This window comes from Strix uralensis, chromosome 1, assembly GCF_047716275.1.
Source record: "Strix uralensis isolate ZFMK-TIS-50842 chromosome 1, bStrUra1, whole genome shotgun sequence".
Classification (NCBI taxonomy): Eukaryota; Metazoa; Chordata; class Aves; order Strigiformes; family Strigidae; genus Strix; species Strix uralensis.
Window position 1 is genome coordinate 150,270,798 of NC_133972.1, and position 22,628 is coordinate 150,293,425.

The 22,628-nt window shown below is 41.0% G+C and overlaps 2 protein-coding genes and 1 non-coding gene across 3 annotated transcripts in view; 1 reads left to right on the forward strand and 2 right to left on the reverse strand.

Moving 5' to 3' along the window:
• MATN2 (matrilin 2) overlaps positions 1 to 14,559 on the forward strand; it is a 76,528-nt gene extending 61,969 nt beyond the window's left edge. The window contains exons 19-27 of the mRNA XM_074885096.1: positions 168 to 290; positions 432 to 554; positions 721 to 843; positions 2,897 to 3,310; positions 5,914 to 6,066; positions 10,101 to 10,172; positions 10,737 to 10,844; positions 11,083 to 11,178; positions 14,211 to 14,559. Coding sequence (XP_074741197.1) covers positions 168 to 290; positions 432 to 554; positions 721 to 843; positions 2,897 to 3,310; positions 5,914 to 6,066; positions 10,101 to 10,172; positions 10,737 to 10,844; positions 11,083 to 11,178; positions 14,211 to 14,263 — 1,265 coding nt within the window. The 3' untranslated portion in view covers positions 14,264 to 14,559. The remainder of the gene's footprint in view (positions 1 to 167; positions 291 to 431; positions 555 to 720; positions 844 to 2,896; positions 3,311 to 5,913; positions 6,067 to 10,100; positions 10,173 to 10,736; positions 10,845 to 11,082; positions 11,179 to 14,210) is intronic.
• Positions 14,560 to 16,096: 1,537 nt separating this feature from the next.
• RPL30 (ribosomal protein L30) lies at positions 16,097 to 20,124 on the reverse strand. The gene is made up of 5 exons (XM_074885108.1): positions 20,049 to 20,124; positions 19,908 to 19,958; positions 18,737 to 18,882; positions 17,497 to 17,627; positions 16,097 to 16,264 (listed from the first exon to the last, which is right to left on the reverse strand). Exons 2-5 carry the CDS (start codon positions 19,926 to 19,928, stop codon positions 16,215 to 16,217), a joined length of 348 nt encoding a protein of 115 aa, XP_074741209.1. The 5' UTR covers positions 19,929 to 19,958; positions 20,049 to 20,124; the 3' UTR covers positions 16,097 to 16,214.
• Positions 16,489 to 16,623, reverse strand: LOC141935131 (small nucleolar RNA SNORA72). Its single transcript, XR_012626470.1, has one exon. It is a non-coding gene; the product is annotated as a small nucleolar RNA SNORA72 (small nucleolar RNA).
• Positions 20,125 to 22,628: the final 2,504 nt, after the last annotated feature.

The following is a 22,628-nucleotide window of genomic DNA, read 5'->3' on the forward strand; positions in this document are numbered from 1 at the left end:
GTTAATGAAACACACCATGCAATGGTAGTGTGTTATTTGTGTCTTTAATATAGAATCAACTTCATGGAAGTGAGGTCCTTCATGGAAGATTATTGCCATAATTTTTACAATTTGTGAAAGTTATTTACCTAGCTAACTGTGCTAAATATAATTTTCATTATTCCAAGGTAAAAATATCTGCAAAACAGTCAACCATGGTTGTGAACACATCTGTGTTCCAACTGGCGATTCATACACGTGTCAGTGTCTCAAGGGATTTATATTGAGGCGAGACAGGAAAACATGCAGGAGTGAGTAGCTGAAACTTTTATGGAGAGTATGTTTTTTCAGTCGTAAAAGAAATAAGAGACTTAATTTCACTCAAAGCTTGTTCATACCAGTTTTGCATTTCAGAAATGGTCTAATAAGGAAATTCTCTTAACAATTCTCAGATAAAGACCTGTGTAAATCCATTGACCATGGCTGTGAACATGTGTGCATTAATAATAACAATTCATACAGCTGTCAGTGCCATGAGGGTTTTGTCCTGCGACAAGATGGGAAAACATGTCGATGTAAGTAACTCAATATGCCTGTCAGCCACTCTTCTCTGGCATTGCTACCTAAATGAACAAAGATGTTATACTCCTTTGTCACACATTCTTCAAATATCATGTTTGGAGTCTTTGAATTTATAAATATGTTAAATTGAATATACATAAATATTTCAATTTTTCCCAGATAAAGATGTTTGCAAATCAGTTGTCCATGGTTGTGAACATATTTGTGTTAATAATGATGATTCATACATCTGTAAATGCCAGGAGGGATATGTACTACAAGAGGATCAGAAAACATGCAGAAGTAAGTACATTTTTTTAAAGCATTTGTTTCTTTGATTTATAAAATTACTTGACCTCACTTCAAATGCCTCACTTCAAAATGATATAATATATGAAAGCCCAAAGCATACATGAGTGTGATGGAAAATGTCTTGAACAATTAACTTGATGCTCTTGCAAGCAAAAAACTAACAAATTGGAACAGTTGTTTTGGTGTAGCATCAAGTACGATAATAATTCTTTCCAAACTTCAGGAAAAAAGCCAAAGTGAAATCTTACTATCAAGAAATGTACGCTTTAGTCAGATTCATATACTGTGGAGCTTTTATCTTTATATCCTCCATTTTAAAATATCATTAATTTTATTTGCTTATCTTCCAACATGACATGCTTAGAGTATGACATGCATTTATCTCATCACCCCTTAATACTTGGAGGAGAAATTCTTCTACTGCAACTCAGTAAAAACATTTATTCTGCAAAAATGGATGCCTTAGTTGGAGAGACTGTTATTATTACCAAAAGAATGATAACATGTTCATGGCTGATCTCAATCCTAACTAAAACCATTCACTGTGAACTGCTGCCCTATCTTGACTTATGCAATGATACTAAGGTGGTTCTGATATTCACACTCATTGCATTTCCATCGCCTTAGTACATGTGACACATCTTTTCCTCAGATGACTGCAGAAAGAAATTCTTGGACAGCAGTTTTAAAATAGAGCTATTGTCTAAGAAGAAAAGCCCAAGCCTTAAAGCTGAAAATTCCTTATTCCTACACTGACTTGGTAACAGACATCTTCAGTAATTTCTACAGTCAAAGTAATTTCTGCTGCACAATTCTCTCTTGCATACTGCTTACAGCATTCTTACTATACAAACATCAGAGATGAGTGGAGGACAAAGTTCATTTGGTCCAGACTAAGATGCAAATCTTACATTCCTTAGCATGGCAAATTCTCCCTGGAAGCTACATTGATCAAATAGGAGCTGAGCATCTCTGCAGCCAGCCCCTTGCACAGAGCGTGCTAGTCCAGGCAATTGCTTTCCAGAATAAAGTCTGCAGCTTCAAAGACAATCTCAAGTCCCTAAATCCCCTAACCTTGTCATGGATGCACAATGCCTACAAACTGCTTTGATATTTGTGTGTGCACTTGCCAAAAAGTATGAGAACTCCAAATCTCTCAGTCTTCTGACAGACTCCCAGCTTTAATGGGGAAACTAGAAAAGGTTAATTTCAGCAATACATAAGCCTTCTAATTACAAGACTGTTAGAGTCACAAGCAAAAAATCCATATATAAACAATTCTGATCCATGTCTATCAGCCAGGCACATTTCTAGCATTTACTCTTTCACCTATAGTTTTTTAGCTATTTTTCTGCTACTAGAGGTTTAAGTTTGTTTTATAAAAACATGTGCATTGTGTGAATTTTGTCCCCAGACCTGAACCTCATCCTAAGCACTCGGGCAGGCTTCCTAACACTTCCCTTCTAGCTCAGCCTTTCCCACGCTCTTTGGCTTTTGCCTCACTGTTTCCTGCCACTCTAATAGATTTTCACTTTATATACAAGTGTGGCTTCACTGACTCATTTCTTTGTATCACCTTTACGTTTTTGCTACTTCTGCAACACAAATGCAGCTCCATTAATTCTCTTCCATGTCTTTCAGTGCTGGTCATCTACACAAATGTAAAGTTAACATACTGGCCTATCCCTGGAATAAAATAATGGCAACTCTTTCTCTATATCCTACCTATGTTCTTTAGTGATGCAGTTCTCTCCACTTAACAGTCATTCTTAAAATTTGCAGATTGTTGCTGTATTTTTAAGAGTTGCAGTATTCTGCAAAGCAGTCGGTCTCACTATATTTTTTGTTAAATTCTTGGTGATAGGCACACTCTTAGCTTTTAATGTAGACTGTACACATCTTTAGACACACTGGCAAAGTTGGATGAGCCAGAAACAAGGTACTCTAGACGACTTCTGAGTTTATGCACTCCCTGGGTATCTAGGTCCCTTTCTCAGCTTGTGGAGTTTTTCATGATCTGAACACTCTGCTGCTTATTTCACAGGATGCACTGAAGGCCCACTTGACCTAGTGTTTGTGATTGATGGATCAAAAAGTCTTGGAGAGGATAATTTTGAAATCGTAAAACAGTTTGTCTCGGGAATCTTGGATTCACTTGAAATTTCACCCAAAGCTGCTCGAGTTGGTTTGCTTCAGTATTCCACTGAAGTTCGCACAGAGTTTACATTAAGGCAGTTCAGCTCAGCCAAAGACATGAAGAAAGCTGTATCGCAAATGAAATACATGGGGCGAGGTTCCATGACAGGACTGGCTCTGAAGCAAATGTTTGAGAGAAGCTTCACAGAAGCAGAAGGGGCAAGACCATTTTCAGCAAATGTCCCTCGAATCTCCATTGTGTTTACAGACGGACGAGCCCAAGATGAAGTCTCTGAGTGGGCTGCTAGAGCAAAGCAAAATGGTAAGTGGAGATGTTTCTGACTCATTCTAAAAGGCAAATATTGTTAGAAATAAGATGTAGTAATAGTATGGATATGGTACCGTGTGTGCTAATCAAGAGAGCATTTGCCATAGCAGCCTGGCTAGTACAGTGACCGCTGTAGCAGAACATCAGGTCTTTGGTATTCACAGGAGCCTCTGTGACAATGTGTGTATGTCATCTGTAGTGCAGGACTCATGATGAGTGCCTCACCACTGGGGTTCCATGCCATCAACAGGTAGTGGTGCTACCCACCTGGCATGCTATGCAGTGCCCTGAACATATCCACTAAGGGTAGACATTTGATACAGAGATTTGAGAACACTGGGAACTTCATGAAAAATTCTAAGAATACAATAAAAAACCCCCAACCTGTCTCTTCAAAATAGAAATCTATCCTCCTGAGAAATACTATGGTAATAATTGATGATGTTATATTTTTATTTACATATATTCTGTATTTTTAGCCAATTTTATAATGTTGATGGTGTTCTGGAAGGAAGATAGGTCCTCTTTATAAAAGGATATAGCTGTAGTGCTGCCTATCCTTCTGTTTCTGTGTGTCTTATCAGGTGATATGCTGAAATGTAACTGGAAACTGGTGATTTTTAATTTAGAATATGTCTGGGCAGAAATCCATCCTCTAGGACACCTGTACCACAAATCAGAAACTTCTCAGCTGTGTAGCAGAGTCAACTGAAAATTGTCAAAACTTTTCAAGAAAATAAAGGATCCCTTTTTTTCTCTGCAAAACATTTTGCATTTTATGAGAAACTGCTTTAAGAACCATGGCTGATGGCCCACAACAGAGGAAATGGTCAGACTTTAAAAGATGCTGCACATCTTTTTCTGTTCTTGTTGTATTGACTTGATATATTAATCATAACTTGATACATCATTAGTGTCATTTTGGCCAGGCCTAATACCTCTCTGTAATAAGAAGAGGGAAAAACATCCAAGGATATGAGAAGAGCACATGCTAACAAGACTGCCATTACAATGAAATATAACCAAAGTGGCTTTTAAAATACTGAAAACAAAACCAAAGATTTATATGCTAACTAGTGAGATCTGGGAAAGTACATGGGAGATTTGCAGGACTGAAGAAGGGAAGAAGTACAAGCCAACCTTGCTTACTTGCTGAATGAAACCTCAGCTCGGGACTGATTACACTGATATTTGTAATGCTACAAGCCAAATCCATCCCCTGTGTAATTGCAGCCTAGGCAATGTAGTAATGCTGAATATGAAATTGGCTTCGAATGCTTTATCACTGATATCTCCAAGTCTTTAAAAAGCAACAGACCTCAGCATGACTGGTCCATTCATTAAATTGAATCAGCTTCTGGTGAATGTTTTACTTTCCTGATTAAAGCACAGTGGTAGACAGATTCATGACAAAGTAAGGAGATGCTTATGTTAAATATTAAAGAGTTGGAAAATGTGACTTTTGTGATTTTATCAGGCCCAGGATTCTTCCGCAAAAGGGTTAAAGTTGCAATTCAGTGAGCATGGAGCTGTTATTACCCCATGATAATAAAGAGAGATCAAACTTCCTCATCCTAAGTTTTATCTGAAATCAAACAGCTGAGAAGGCAGCTTCTGCTCTTGAATCTTAAAAAAGAGCTTGAAATTCCGTGAAGCTAACAGTTGTGTTATGAATCACAAAATCAGTAGTTGTGGGCACTTTCTAAGCCAGAACTGACGTAAAGAGAAATGTTGTATCATATGTTCATGAGAATAACTGCTGAAAAAGGGGATACTGAAGATCACTATGTTTTGTATTCGTTTCTTGTTTAAAATCTGTCCAGTGAGAGCACTGCAAACCATGTCCTTCTTCCCTGCTTTCAGAGTGAAGAAAACTACAAAGCTTCATTTATTTTCTCCCTAGCACCTCTGCTGGGGAAATGCTTGTCCTGGGCATCCCTGTTGTAAGGGTCTTTCTCTCCTAGCCCCACAAATCGTTTCTTTTCCCCTGTTCTTTACCGTCATAGGTCTGGGTGACTTTGCACTGCCTCCCAACCCACTGGGATCCCTTAAGAGTGTAAGAATCTAGTCTCAAAGTGCTCTGAGGATTTTGATGAAACACTAAGTATTTATATTTTTCTAAAAAAATTTTTTCTAAAAAAAAAAAACTTTCAGGATTCTACCCCATTTGCTAATATATAACAGGTCTTCCCATCACCCCAGTAATTAGCTTTATGGCACGCACCCTAAGCACACAAGACATACAAACCAGGAACTCGCAGTGCAACTGTGAAACTGACTTGTGTGATTCTCTTGGATGTTTTACAGTACTCTTTCTGGGTTCATTTACTATCAGTAGTGGCCAGGGAACTGTCATCTCTGTGTCTTAAAAACTGTTAAATTACAGCAAAGCAGTGACTTTCTACACCTCTCAACAGCTAAAGCATATTAAGCCTGTTCAAAATCAATTTTGAAGTTACACAGCATATACATTTCTTGTGGTCTCCCTTTCTCTCTAAAATGACTAATGCTTATACACTCTAAAATGACTTCTCATGGAGGAACGAGGGTTTAGAACTGCTGATGTAATAATTATATGCAATTTCTTTTGAATCTAGGTATAATTATCTATGCTATTGGAATAGGAAAAGCAATTGAGGAAGAACTGCTGGAAATTGCTTCTGAGCCATCATATAAACACCTCTTCTATGCTGAGGATTTCACAGCTATGGAGGACATAAGTGAAGAGCTAAGAGCCCAAATCTGTGAAGGTAACAGTATTTCACTTTCACTGAGACAGAAGAGGAACGAATGCTTACAGATTTTTTTGCAGGCTTAAAAGGACAACTAGTGTTATAGTATAGGTCATAGATCACTGGTGTCAGACATTGCAAGGCGTAAGTCACTCATGGTAATTTTTCTGCCCTTTAATATGTGAGGAATATTTACCCTTAATCTATCATCAGGTAAAGGTATATAATAAATGTCTTTATTTTCATAAAGGTTGCATAAAAAGTACACTTCTGTGCCCAGAAGAATCAATTGCTCCCTCCCTTTTCTTTTTCTACAGTTAAGTCAGCCATGCACTGAACCCCACCCTGCCAAGGAAGCATGATCTACTTCATTAGGAATGTGCAAAAATAATCAGGGATTTGTAATGTCTTAACGAGAATTTAAAAATTACTCCTAAGACCAGTGGCAAAAAACCTAAACACAGCAAAACAAATCATCAAAAGTTGTTGTACATATTTATAGAAGACTAAAAATAGTTCATTGAACATGCATTCACAGCTACAAAGAGTGGATCTCAGTTATGCGTGAGCTCTGAGTTTTGCTCCACAAATGTGAAAGGTTTCTTCCAGAAAGCATCCTTCCTCACTCTGGCATAAACAGCCTTGATATAAACATTCCCAGCTGAAGTTTTGCAAGGAGAAGGGGGAATGCGAGCTGGGACAAAAGCTGTTCAGCCAGAGACAGGACAGCATGTCTCTCCCACTCACACATTCCCAGGACTCAATATTATTTGTACATTCAAATTGGTACCTGAAGCAAAATTCAGAAACATCACTGTGAATAATATTAGTCATAGCACTAGAATTGTACAAGATTATTTAATTTTCACTAGCTTTTATTTGGTTGTTTTTCTTGGAATTAAATGCAAATAGGTTTTATTTCCTTCTTTAACATTACTGTGTAAAATTGACTGGCAAGCAGCAGTTCTTCCTCATACAGATGTCAAGGAAGAATCTGAAAAAAAGAATCTGAGAATGTTTCCTAGCTTGTATATTCTTTGTGTTTCTCTCAGTCCTAAGAAGCCCTAGTTCCATCTTTCTGAAATACAAAATACTGTGATAATATGAAACCAAGTCTGTTCAATTAACCTTCTTATTAGGCAAATAATCTGCTGATGACAGCATGTCATCTTAAAAGCTTGGGGAGATGCCAAAGCCAAAACTATCTGGCAACTGGTGTAATTCTCACTCCCTAGCAAACCCCAGAGCTCGGTGATGGAAATGCATCCTTCAGGTACCCACAGCTGTGTTTTAGCAACCACAATGTTCATTTTTTATTTAAAACTGTTACTTTCTATATGAAAAATAAGTAAATCCTGCCCCTTTGTGGCAGTTTCTAGACTACACCTCTAATAACAGCAGAGCTGGTGCCCCTTCAGCTTCCATCCCCCTCCTCTCTCACCAACAGGCAATGCCTCACACCTGTGAACTGAGGACTGACACAGCCTTGTTTTGTGGACACTCCAGGACTATCTATTGCTCATCAATTCACACCACCAGAAATTCTGCCTCTAAGCCTGTTACACAAGCTGAAAGCTCATTTTTTTTTCCCCCCTCTGTTTTGGTTTACAGCCTAAATTTTTCCCTCCAGGCAAGGGCAGTAATTTCATTTTTATTCCAGCCTTGGTCTTTGGCTGAGGACTTCTGAGGCTCCAGCCTGAGAGGGCAGTGGGAGACCCTCTGAACCTCATGGACTCCACTGACAAAGCCTCTCAGCCCCAGTCCCCGCTGTGGATGGGCTGCATGTTTCCAAGTAAAGCAGAAGCCCTCCAAATCTCTTTTGGGGCAAGGCTTTTTCCTTTTATTCTGCAAGAAAGCATCAGCCTTATAGAAGAGCTACTGATTAATTATTCTTGATGACTAGTAGTAAAAAAAAAAAAATATGGTGGTTTCTCTCTTTTGCCTCTTACTAGGAGGAAATCAGTTGGACAGTTCCTACTCATTGCCTTGGTTAATGTTCACTTCTCATCTGACTGGAAGCACTAACTACAGCAATATGCACGTAATATGTACACACTCATCATGACTGCCTCTTCACCCCTGTTCTGAGCATGTGCATTATGGGAGCCTTTAATTACACGGTCACACACTATATTTGTCACAAGACCCCAACCCTGATCAGATGACAGTATGCAGCAGCCTCCTGGATAACATTCTGTTCTCCTTCCAAACTGCGGAACACTTTTGAAGACATGCTTTTTTGAAGATGCTTTCTCACAGTCTTTTCTTAACAAAATACTTGGGTTTTGTTACAAAACAGAACACTGAAAACAAACCTTTAGCATTGTTCCCTGACAAATTTGAGTATTTATGTTGGCTGCACTGACTTCACCAAGGGACTCTGTTAGGGTTAGCAGCTAGCTGCTGTCACTACTTATTATTCACAGCTTTACAGAAGTGATGAGATCAGAAATCTTTGGACCCTAACCAGTTTCTCAGGAGTTTCTGAAATTCTCAATTTTCATCCCAAACTGGAGACCATCTGCCACACTTCTACCAGTATATCTCAGTCTTCCTTCCTGTCCCTTACATCTGAATCCTAATTATTTGTCTATACCAGCCCAGTATCCAAAGCTCAAACTTTCCAGGTCAGTTCCTCTGTCCTTCCTAGAGAGCCTCCTCATTAGCCTACAGCTCTTAAAGATTTACTTCTAGAGTAAACCATTACCCAGGGTCAAACACTCAAGGTTCATCTTACTTGTTTCTTTCCTCCTGCACTGGAAATCTCACCATCCTTGTTCCTGTGGTCATTCGTCTGTCAGACTCCTCACTCAATTTGTTTCACTCATTCCCTCGGGATCTCATCCCACACCTCTCTGCCCTGAACTCTTCTCCAAAATCTGTGTTCCTTCCACCAGCTGGTTCCCACACAGACTTTTGGACATATATAAATACTGTAGTTCTGCCCACTGAACTCTGGTGGTCTTACTCAACCATGCATCTCTGTTCATTCCCTGTTCCTCATGTTCACTCATCCCAGTCCCCACCCAGAGGGTCTCATCTCCTTCCCAGTGCAACTTTGCACAGCTGTGTCCATCAAAATTCACTAGACCAACAGATATCTCAATAGCTGTAACAAACCTGTAGGGCCCAGAAGCATCCTCCACTTCCCTACTGCACCTTCATGGCATATCAGGAGAGTTTGCACCATCACCTTTCAGTGAAGGAACAACGGGTACATTCAGAGGGAGGGAGTCCCAGATGCTCCATCTGCTCCCCTGGCATAGTTGATCAAGTTGTGCAGTTAAATGTATGTTCTTCAGCTCATGTGGGGCATTAAGAGCTCCACAGTTAATTGAAGGTGAAGCATTTATTTTCTAGAAAAGAACCATTCTTAAGGAACCAAACCGCCTCTACTTACCCTCTTGTGGCAAGAAAGGGGTAGTGCACAGAGTGGCTGAGGTGGTTATACACCTACACATAAAATTGGCTTCCATTTCTCTCTTGACTGAAGAGATGGGTATATGGAGTTTGAAATAAATTCCTACATTTTAAAGACTATGCTTCATGAATTAGAACTTGTATTTTTGCTTATAACTATAGTGCATCAAATAAAAACCCTACTGCACCCTTCTCACCTCAACACTCCCAACACCCTGATCAATGTTTCCCATTATAAAGGAGAAAATTGAAGGAGAGTAAGAAATTTCTTCCTTCTCCAAACAGTTTTATTCAGTTCACCCCAAAGGACTGATGGATGACATGCAAGAATTTTCACTAAAGGACACAAAGTAGGTTGCTGTCATTTCAGACTGCTTCACTACTATTAATCTATTTGTAAAGCACTTCTCGTTTTGGAGGAGTTCCTCCAGTAGTCTGAGTTGAAGGGTGAGTCCTGGAGTTTCCATCAACACTGGACCTCTTCTAAACTGCACAGGTATGAAGCATTCTCCACGTGTTATGAGACACAAACACTAAGTTACTGGTAAGAAACATCTCTGCTTCTAGGGAATGTGAACATTTTTATTGCTCCTTTTGTGATCTCATTTCCTTTGGCAATTTCTTTCTACCAGCCTTGAAAATGTCAGCTCACCAGCAGGATCCAGCATCTGGGAGGCTTCATAAGACTGGTCCACAGCCTTCAGGTTGGCTGTTTTAACTCAGTATCCTGCTGTCTCCCCAGATCATTGCTAAATTGCCTTTTCATGAGACCTTCTGTAGAGAACCCTAACAATTCACCTAGGAGAACTGTTCATCCCATTCCCCTTCTTACCCTCCTCCAAGCCACCCTCCTTTCTGTAATTCAAACCTGCTTTGTACAAAAAATTTGAGATTCACTGTAACAAACGCATGGCTGCATGCTTCTTACACCATCCAAATGAATTACTTCATGGGGAAACTTGTATTTCAATACTGTGCTTGATATTTCAAAGCATGTTCAGCTTTCAATCACTTCTGTTTCTCACAGGAACCTTCACAACTCCCTTTCAGTTCTGCAACCCACAACTTGTATCATGTATACAGTAAACGCAGCCTAACAGCTCGATTCCTTCACATCTTTGTATCCCTAGTCCTCTCCATGAATGATCCTCACTGCAATCAGTGAGATTACTAATTAAGGAGAACTCTGTGCATGTGAGTAGAAAAAAAATATTGTATAATTAAGCAAAGTGGGTTTGATTTTTAGAGTTTTGGGGGGTTTCCTGCAGGACCTGAATCAACCACGATAGCCATCACAGATGTCATTGCCTGTCCCAGTCTTGCAGTACACCACAAGTATCTTTTTGAAGACAGTCACACTCACTCAAGAACAACAGGTAATCATGTTACCTTTGTTTAGAATAATACAGACTGCTCTTTAAATATATAGACCTAAATGTTGTGTGCTATTTTCCAGTATTTACAAAATCTGCCCCAGAGCATTCCTTTGGATGTTGACCTGAGAACAGGAAGCTGTATTAAACCTGCTCTGCATTTATAAGTCCTTGTCATTTCCTCCCCCATCCCTTTCAATTTATTCAGCATTTAGCCTATGCTTGACTGTTTGTTTTTCAGCAACAGCTTCAAAAGATAAAGACCAGTGCAAATGTGAAAACCTTGTGACATTCCAGAACTATGCAACCAATGAAGTAAGAAAACTCACCCAGCGATATATCCTTTCAGAACAATTGTTTCTTACATAGAAGACAAGGGGGGCAGGTTACAGGAATCTAACACACATCAAGTCTAAGCTGTCTCCATAGCTCAAATCAATCTACTGTAATGAAAAACTAAACTACTTAATAGATAAACTCCAAGAAGCAAGGCTTTAAGACTTGAAATCTGCCTCTCCTTCACAGAAGGGACCAAAATATTAATAAGGATCTTAAATTTTAATAATTCCTAACAGTAGACCTCTTCAGGGACAGCAAAGAAATGACACGTCAGATTCAAGACTAACACTCTTTGCTTTGCGTTATTTCTTCAGATGGTATCAAAACAGCGTTTACTGGCTACAGGAATCAGAATACAGGAGATGTTTCCCTTCTGAACTGCTTGGTGAAGCACCACGTGCAGTGAGTCATTTAAAACAATACTCCAAATGAAGAGGAATTCAGGGGACTGAGGTCTGATTAATATCACATAAACAAATATGCAGATGAAAATTAGTTAAGTGCAGATCGATAGCTTCCCCCCCAAGTTAGTCTGTCTTTTCAAGGGAGCTGTTAGTAGAGTAGCCTTTACACTATCTGTAACATCCACCAGATGTCTCAGGAGACAACAGGAACAAATTTGCAATACAACTTTCTGCAGTATTTATGCAACAAGTTCCTGAGGTTTTTTCCAAGAAAGCTGCTTCTGCCTAATCAAATAAATAAATAGAAGATGTGATGTCTTCTTACTAAGTTTTTTAACTGTGTGCAAGATCAATAAGCACTTATTTTCTGCACAGAAGTGCAGTGATACAAACAGCTCCTAACTGTGTGCTTCCTATACAAGAACCGCTTCAGACTGAGGAACCTGTGGAGTTAACAGTCTGTCCAGAGTCAGGCTAACAGAGCCCTCGGTGGCTGTAGCAGCAGGCAAGACCACAGAGGGCTCTGTTAACAATGCAAAAATACTACCTGCCAGTTCAGACCTTACCTCCAGCTATTTTGTGTAACTGCTCACCTTCCCAAGTGAATCCTTCAGCAGATAGCTTAAGGAATCACGTTCTTATCACCTGATTAATTTTAAATTACTCCATGCAAAGAATTACTTCATCAAGGGGGAGAAAGCCAGTGTAAGGTTATTGCTAGGTGCTTCAAATGCTCATCAACATTTATACTCCTCTGAAGGGACTTCTCCAAAGCCTCTAAATTACTTTGGAGAAAAATCTCTAGGTAATTTCCCACATTCTTAAGAGCATTATCCAGACACAGTTCCAACCTAGATGCTGACAAGAAAGGAGACCACTCCTCCCCCTTCAGCTGAAGCCTTAGCCTCTCTACCATAATCTCAGGCAGCTGGGCTATGAGGAACTCTGAGCTTACTCAGAATCGAAGAAAGCAGAGCTTAGCAACATGTGCTTTTTTGGTACCTGAGCAGGCAACCCTGTGATTTTTAAGAGTCCAAGAGGGACTCAAGGTGATGGAAGCACTGCTGACACTGAGCCAAAGACCTACACATTTTGACAGGAACAGTGCCAAGCACCTCCCCAGAGCACTGTGCAATCACTGCTTTGAACAGAGTAAGAACTATGCAGTTTCCTCTCCATTACAAACCTTGTTTCTCTGTCTTATCTGAAGAGCAGCTCAGATACCAAGTGATATATTAGTTCTTGGTAACTGCTGAAGACTGCTGGCCAGTCCCCATACCAGGGATCTGGGGGGAGAGGGAGAACTGGCTACAAAACTAGCTCCAGTTACATAGCATAAATTCAGAGGGACCAATCCACACTGTTAATGATTTGTATCCAACTACATTTAACTAGCAGATGAATGCAGTTTCTACTGCTTGAACTTTGCCTCTGTAAACACTTGAGAAACATTGATGTTGCATAGAAAGCACCTCAAATGACACTAGCATGCATGTAGTAATCCCTTCTGCATGACAGTTGAGGAATTACCAAACACAAACCTGATGTACGGGCAGGCTGGTCCCCACAGAAGCAGGACTCCCACTCTTGTGCCTTACTAGCAAGGGGGTAGATTCTCGGGCTGTCAATGTGATGTGGGGGGGCACATGGCTGTTCTGGCCAGACTCAGAGCCTCAATTCAATTTGCCTGTCTACCCTAACCAATATCTAACAGACCCTTGTCTAAGATCCCACTTTTATATGCCAGGTTCTCCATTTTCCCTTGTGCAAGATCTTAAAGCATTGAAATCAAGACACTAAGCAAACAAGCAGAGTGGGGTGCAATAACTTAGTCCTTTTAAGGTGGGCCTCAGTCCTTCAGTTCCCTCTTGATGCTAGGTCCCCTCTTCCTCTCAGCTTCCCCTAGCTCCAGCCTTACTATGGCTCTTGGAGAGAGGTGGTCAGGTGAATGATACCAAACCAACCTCCTGCCACTGACAGACCATTCCTGTCAGCTGGAGGTGCTATGAGGAAAGTGATGCTGTACACCGCTTTACATTGCTACAGCTTCATATTTTCAGTGGAGCCAGCCACAGATCCCATGGAACTGTCTCTGCTCCACTCCACATCTGTCTGGAACCACTGGCTTTGTGAAAACAGTACCCTACGCTACACCACACCACCGTAAGGCAGGAATAGATCATCAGCAGACATTCTTACTGCAGTCATGGAGCTCCATACTATTTTGTAATTGACTGTTAGCTAGTTTTCCATGTGATTAAGTGAAACATTTTTTTTAACAGCATTAACTAGGATAAATATTTAGTTTCCCTTTAAAATAGAGGCCAGTTTTCAGAACCACTGGCCTTTTTAATAAGCTGCAGCCTGAACTTCATGTCAAGGTATGCCTGTCAACAAATGGGGCTTCACACAGCTTTCTCACCTCAGCTGATTGAAGCAGAACAAGAAAATACAGGGGAGTATGATATCGGAAACTACTGGAAGTCAAAGAGGATAACAAAGAAGAGAAAAGTACATAGCAATCAAATAAAGTACATAGCAACAGAAGACCATAGCAATCAGGCAGCTGACACTTCTTCTATTAATGCATCCTATCAGTACCTCTCTTTCCTTAACTTTTGTCTACTGGAAGAAATGACGAAGAGAATGGAAGACTTGGAAAACAGGCTAAAATACTGATCAGAATTTAAAGTGTATACTACACTGTATATTTATACATACAAACTTGTCAGAACTATTTTCTTAAACTGGTTCAAAGTAGAACAACAAATCCATGTGTCTGAAGTTGCAAAGATTATTTTGAATCCCTGCATCTATATACTATGTGTTCTGTCTTGCATTGATTGCAGATAAGAAATGTTGAAAATTTTATATATATAAACAATTTAGTAACTAGCAAAAATTCTAATTAAGCAAAACTAAACAACTGAAATAAGCTATGCAAAATAATAAAACACTTATTTTTTGAAGTGAAACCTCCATGTTTTGAAATACTTTTAGGGTATGAATTTATTTGGCTTGCTTTTCTGCATTTCCCTCCTCCACTTTGCTAGTATTTTAAGCACCCTGTCTGTGTGCATATATATAGTTCTATATATACATACATATACAAAAACAAGTGGGACAACATTCACAGCAATTAGGTTTCACTTATATTCTTCAAACGAGTACTGAGATCAGTTGGAAGTAAAACTACAAATTCATACATCTGTGTTGAAACTGTGATGAAAGTAAATGCACAAAGGGGGAAGTCTGCTGGATTATCAGGGTATCACAATCCAAAGTTTCAAGTACTTTTTCTCTTATCACATCCAGACCATGTAACTTCTCCCTACTGTTCCTCCATCAGTATTCAGTGATTCTCTAACTTTCCTGAATGCAACTAGTATTTTAATTATGAAAACATTCTTTGGGCAATACAAATAGCTGCATGCCTCTCTGTCAAACACTAAGACACAAACAAATACAGCAAATTGCTTCCAGCCATTCTGGCCAACTGAAATGCCTTGAAGTTTTACTTCTTTCCCTTGGCAGAAAACAGCATGCTTCTGCTAGCTTTACTTCCACACTAACAGCAGTATCTAAACTATCTCTTAAACTGATCCAGACCTGTGGTTTAATAGGTAGAGACACCAGCACTTCTTCCTTTGCTTTGACACACATTGGTTTGCCTCTTTACTATCTCCAAATGGAAATAAACAACTTCATGCATTCCATACCTGAAGCAGAAATAGTTGCAGCAAAACTAGATAAAGTGATCTCACATAAGCTAATGAGTGTGCATGGATAGGTAGCAGCAAGCTTTAAAAGGTACTTTGTGCTTTAGCATACTTTGGCAAACACAATGCAAGTCCTGCAAGGATACCGGTACATACTGATTTTCATTAGGTGTTTCTTTTACTGCATGTCAGCAAAGCACTGACACCTCCATTAATAATCACTAGTAATAAGGAACATCCTGCAGGCACTGTCTTGCACAAAACAAGCACAAATCTGTAAAGATAGCAATGTCCTCAGTGACTTGAAAACACCAACTCATCTGTCTTTAACATCTTCAGAAAACTAAAAAAGGGACTAATTTAAAATTAGATTTGAGAAGTTAGATGGTATCTTAGGATATGTAGCATCATACTTTCAATGTCTAGCAGCTATCCTATTTGCTATTTGACAGATATATATTCTCTTGGAAGGAAAGACAAAAGGGATAATTTGCATTAGTACTTTGTGATTGACTTGGAAAAAATAGTGTGAATTTTTCAAATGTAAGTAAACCCCCTGGGATCCCCCACCAACATCCTAAATTTGCTACTGTACCTCACATTACGCCTTGTTTTTGCATTAGCACTCCAAAACTGAAAATTAAAGCAGCCCTAGCCTGTTGGGATTTGGCACCATACTTGCCATGATCAAGTCTTCCTCCACTTACCTCTCAAGATCCACAGCTTCCTGAGAAAGAAACCAGCAAGTTTTGTCCTGTGAAGGTTATTTCTAACAGAACAGGAAACACAGCAGTGGTAATCAATCTTCATTTATATAGTTTGTGCCCTAAAACCAGCAAAGGTATAATACAAATTTTTCTTAAAACGCATCTGTAACCAGTTTTATTGTAGAAATAACACCTTTACAGCATTTACTTCTCACTGGTTTGTTCTGGCATGCTTCTAATGATGTCAGAGTCACCTGTAAAACAAAAATATATTATTACAAGAGGACCCACAGAAAGATCTGTTTTCACAAATAAGCCAAAAAGTAAAAAACACTCTAACACACTGATTCCACAAATATAAAACAACTTAAAAGCAATACAGTCTGTTTAGAAAAAAACAAGTCATTTTGATGGCTTGATTAAAAAGGCTTTTAACTATTTTGCTAATCCATACACAATATTTTTACAGTAATTATGTACCTGTCACTAGCATTTACAAAGCCAGTACTAGAGCAACAATCTAGTCCTGGAGGACACAATGCATAGTTTTAATATAGCGAATGTCTAGCCTCCCCTGATCACGAAAATATCAGGACAGCGAGAATATTCGCATTACATAGTGGTAAAATTTACTTGCAGTTCCTTCCCCACCCAGAATGAAACCTAAAAGTAACGTTTTGAAAATTATGTTTACAGCTAGTATTTGAATACAAGCAAGCTAAATAGTTTTCTGAAGAAACAGCATATTCAAACCAATGTCATTTGGGGAACATTTGGTCAAAGTTATTACAGAAATCGTTAAGTCCATGTGTATGTATTTTGCTCAACAGAACAAAAGATTGATTCTTCTCTTAGAAGATTCTGGAAAGAGGTTGAGAAGTCACCTCATGAGCAGTCTGTATCAGGAACTTGAGCAACCCTGGGACAAAGAGTGCTACCAAACCATAGTAAATACACACAGACTTACAGTTTTAAAATGGAATTTTTAATTTAAGTTTTCAACCCTGGATTAGTATCCACCTGCATATAGGTTATTTTTGTGTATATATCATTCTGGGAAGCAAAACCACTCACAATCCTGCCTTAGATTAAGATCAGTCAAATAAGGTTGATATAAACAGCACGTTGCACAAGCTCATATTCTAACTGATGGGCTCAGAAACATGTACCATAAAGTTGCTTCCCAGCCACTGAAACCTCATTACAGACCAACAGGTAGACAAAATGAATGCTCACAGGATTTAGCAGTAAAAGAAGCCATATGCAAACATAACCAGCTGTAATTCCAGGTTCTAAGAACCTAGGACTCACAGAAGAACAGGATCTTGGTCAGAGAAAACTATAATTAAAGAGTTCAACCTGACAGAAAAGAACAGCAAAGTGTGTCATCATCCCTGCATGTTACTTGCTCAGTGCTGCTACTCACAGGTGAACAGAGGAACCATTGATATGTCCCCACTTGGTCACTATACTGCAAGAGACATACCTGGGTCAATGATGGCCAGTGTGCACACTCTGTAGTATTTTCCGCATGCTGTGCCCAGTTCGATGTTGTTGCCACTATAATGATGGACACCAGTCTTGGCAAGCATAGCGTAGTACTCAATCTCTGATTTTCTGAAATTCAAAAACTACGTGTTACAGTACTGACAAATGATTCTGATTGACTATAAAACAGCGAGAGCAGCTTTAGCTCCAATCACACTTAAACTTTACACAGTTTTCCTTCCCATCCAGAAAAACGCATCTGCTCCTTGCCAGACAGCATCACTACTGTGTTGTGGCTCAGGAACCCTTATCCAGAAGTGTGCTGAAGGTATGCAATGGCAAACCCACTTCTGGAGTGCAAATCCTTGAGGTTGCTCCTACACATGTTCATTTCTACAGGGAAGAAGGGGATTCAGGACTTCCAGACTTCCAAAAGGCTGTAGGAGCTACGCCAAAGTACATACATGACAACCATTATTAATGCAGATACCCAGTGGCTGCTGAACAAACATCTGGCTGCTGCTAGCTGTTAAAGAAACTATCTTGCTTTAAAAAAAAAAAAAGCAAAAAAAATTCAATCTACATTCCCTTCTCTTGTGACTTCCACCAGGAGATTCTAGTGGTCAATACTGTTCCTCAAGCACTTTTGGGATTCCCACTAACATACTGCCTACTGTAACAGTCCTGCCATTTCTCAAGTATCTAATTTTGGTTTTCTGCATTTAGTTTCTTGAATATGTTACTATCTCTCGATGACAAAAAGGGCCAGAAATTCAACAAGGAAATTGTCAGGAAGTTAGTTAAGATTTCATTCTCAAAGAAGCAATTTCACTGACCAGGAACCTAAATTTATAACTTACTTGGACAGCAAATTTTGTGTTCTTCAAATATTTCAAATCACTGTCAATTACTAGTTTTCTTACCTGTAAAATTATTTTCCAAGACAGTACTTTGAAAAAACATAGGAATTCAGTCCCATTATACTTTTAATGAATGCTATCACAGCGTGAAAAGCTTACAGTATCTTCACTAGTGCAAAACTCTTTGAATTAGAAAGCTAGAAAAATCTTGGAAAGCATTTCAACACATCCAGATGCGAAATCATTATATATCAAACAATCCATCACTTTTATTTCACAGCACTCTGGAATATGCCAAAGTACTCTGCATTAATAATTCACTGTAGCAATTAACATGACGTACATACCATAGAATTATTTTTTCATATATCTGCTTACCTCAAAGCAGGACAGTTGTTGGCTAGGATGACCAACTTGGCTTTGCCCTGCCGAATCATTTTCAGAGTCTGTTTGTATCCTAGCACATATTTACCACTTTTCATAACCAGCTGAAGTCTAGAGTTTATGGACTCTAGGGACTTTTTCTGAAAAAGATGTAAAAAAGGATTATAGTATGTTACTTTACGTTTTGCAAAATGACAGAGACCATAAGAAATTAACAAATTCCAAATACAAGCAATCATTTAATAATTTCCCTATAGTTTGCAATGCAGAATAAGAAAAGCCAGCCTACCACATAAGTATGGGAAAGCTTGTGGACAAGAGGGTTGCCAGTTGGGAACTGTTAATGTTGGGTTGATGGTTGGACTGGATGATCTGCCAACCTAGACAATTTTGTGATTCTGTGATTCCCAACTTCATAAAAATACTTCTTACCCATGTATCTTATAACAGGAAAATACATCTTAAAGCATTGTTGCTGCGATCTACATTAATCAGTAACATCCGGGTGTATTTGACAAACAAAAAAGCTCAGCTAGTCAAGTCCAATACTACTTCTGCCTTGCAAATTTAAGCCAGGTTTGGAGTCTGTCTGTCTCTTCCTAGGGCACACACTAGTAGCGTTATATCAGTTAGCAGAAACAAGTAATCACACGCTGTACGAGCTGACACTCCCAACGGGAGAGCATGGTACTCATGACAACAGGTAAGTTCATTTGCAAGGACGAACACCTTCAGCCAACAAGAAACCCGTACTTTCCAGAGTCGCTCTAAGAGAAGGGCAAGAACATGACAGGAAATACAAAAGCTGAGCTCCAGCCGCACCGGGAACTCAGCGCCAGCTCCCCCTTCCTCCAGCTGGCACAGGCCCTGTAAGCAGCCCGGGAGAGTCCACAGGAGGGAACCGAGATCAGAGAAGCCGGTGGGAAGCGGCCGCAGGGTGCGGCTAGCAGCCTGCCCAAGGAGGGCACGGCCCGAGCTCTGAGGGCCGCCACAGGCGTCTCCGGCTGTGCCCAGGGCCCCCCACCGCCCCAGACCCTGCCGGGGCCCACTCTGCCTCCCCGCAGCGCGACCCGCCCCCCTCCACCGCCCCGTCCCGCGCAGCGCCCGCCGCTGGCGGAGGCCGGGCCGCCGCCACGTGAGCCCGGCGCGGCCGGCTCCCACTCACCGTCTTCTTCGCGGCCACCATGTTGCTGCCTCGCGTCGCCTCGGGCGGTAACTGGAACACAGGAGTGAACGGGGGGAGGGATTAGCACCCAGCAGCGGCCCTCCGCGCCCGCCCGCGCCGCCCCGGCCGAGCCCCACTCACCGGAGACGCGCCGCCAAGATGGCCGGGCAGCCAGAAAGGAGTGAGCTCCCACAAGACATCGCGGATCCCCGCGCGGCAGCTCTCGCGAGAGCCGCGCGCAGCCGCCGCGCCCCGCCCCGCCCTCCGGCCAATGCGCCTGCGCCCAGCCACGGCGGCCAGCACGGGTTGAGGGGGGAGACCAGCGAGCCCTCAGGAACCGGGCCGCCGCCATAACTGCTGGGCTGAGCCTCCGCGGGTAAGGGGCTGCATCACCGCCCGTCTCCCTTCGCCCGCCGCACAGTCTCCAGTGTTTCACAGAGCGATTTTAAATGCCCTTCCCGTCACAGCCTTGCGGAGGCTTCAGGTGCTGATCAAGGAACCCCCTTGCAGGGAGAGTCCCAAAGGGCCTGAGCCTCTGGACTGTCACTTCTGCCACAGGGCTGATGTGGAACATTATGGTATGGAGAAAATAAATCTCTTCGGCATCACAAGCCACTGGAGCAATAGACACAGAGGCTGGTCTGACTCCATGTCACCCTGCTGTAGGTGCTGATCACACTGGCTTTCTCTAAAGCAGCAGTGCCTGCATTTTGCTAGGCCCGACAGTGTCTGCCTGCCTCTATAACTCTGCACTGTGGTCATAAATAAACTGTCCCGATGAGATGCAGCCCCAGACTGAGCAAACACCTGGATTTCAAGCATTAAGCGTGCCACTGAGCTTGGGAATAGCTCTGGGCCTGAGACTGCCCACGTTAGTGGGTTCAGCTTGGGTTGTCCTTAGTAAAGCTCCCGGGTTTGCTGGGGGCAATGGCACTTCTCTCCCACCTGGCTGTGCGGTGGCCTTGGCCCGCATGAGAGCAGCTCTGTCCACTGCTGTGCTGGAGTCACAGTGCAGGGAAACCTCCTCCTGGCCCCTGTGGGCTCTGGAAACCAACGGCTTGAAAATTAGCTTGCTGAACACGCATGCGCAAGCTATGAACATGGTTATGACATGAAGTTCTCAGTTTCAGGCTAAGAACAGTTATCACTCTGACAGTGGTGTCCGGCCTAGGACAGACACCCCAGGTTGGAGCAGGGAGGAGCAGCGAGCACCACTTCAGCTGGCACCTGCCTGGGCATTGTGGGGATGAGCAAGGTGGGTGTTCAGGGTGTGAGTTTGGGGGATTATCCTGTGACAGACCTCAGGAGGAGGCCCAGGGGTCCACCCACAGGACAGCAAGTCTTCTGGTATGACTTCATGCTCTTAGGACACACTGCACCAGAAGGGTACCCCAGAAGAATTTAATTTTCTTATGACATTACAAAGCTAGCGTAAAAGCTTTTCTAGATTTGCCTGGGTTAGCACATGCATGGGAGGATCTTGTGCCTGTTGGCTTGAGGAAGTTTGATGCCTTTGCTGATATGGGATATGTAGCAACAAACTAAAAAAGCTGATCCAAAGCATGTTGTATTCAGTTATTCTAGTATGCTTGTATTAATAAAGCTTATTTCAAATAGGGGGAATAATTTATAGCAATATACTGTTATGCCTTTCTACTGGCATGGCTACCTCCATGCTACCTTTTTTCTGGTATATGATCACACACCTTACCGAAATATTTATAAGAGGATAACCTTCTCAGTGACAAGCAGCCTCTGGTCAAAATGCACACCATCATCCCAACTATTTTTTCTGTGTAGATGCGGGGTAACAACCTTAGGTTTTGACAGATTAGTTCAAGCACCTAGATTAAGATCTAAACTGCTAACACCGAGATAAAGATGAAATAAAGGTATGTTAGAAAAAATATCACCAAACTTAAGTGGAGCTTAAATATCCCAGGTGAAACTCAGACATTGGTCCATCTTTTATTGTAAAGTCCTCTGGGAATAATTTCTAGATTAATCACATATAAATATGTACTATATCAATAATAATAAAAAAAGTGCTACATTTTGATGTGTCTTATTAGTCCAATTTCACTTACTGAAATAATTTTCAGCCCTTTACAGAGTATAATTAAATCAATCTTGAAGTGTACTTCAAACTTTTATTTTCTTTGGTAGCTGAAAACTAAACTCCATTTTGCATCTTATTTTCTTCTTGTTCCGCTTCCTCTCTGTGCCCCAGCACTCAGGTGCATTGCTGTTATTCCTACCATCAAATTGTGACTTTGCTTTTAATTCTTTAAACTTTTACCTGGTTGGTTGTGGTCAGGTGAAACAGTCATCTTTTCTTGCTTGTTGTAATTACTAGCAAGAGAATATAAAGCTCAGTGGGCCTCGTGAAGTCCTCAGTGCAATTCCTTTCGATTATGCCATGTTTTATGTGATCCTGCAAAATGTGGGAGCCGTGCACTGCTCCGGAAGAGGGAGCTGTTTTCAAAGGTACCCTTGCAACCTCCGCTCAAATTAGGAGAGAATAAAATACTCTCCTTAAGAGTTTATAAAACTAGTTCTTCCCAGTGATGTGTTTTTAAAATAACCCTGCATTTCCTAAAGATTTTTGTGACAGACACTTTGGTCATTGGACCCCAAATTCTGTCCCTAAATCTGGGTGGTATAAGGATCAGTGGGGGGAAATAGATGCAGAAATGGGCACTATTGTCTCTCACCCCCCAA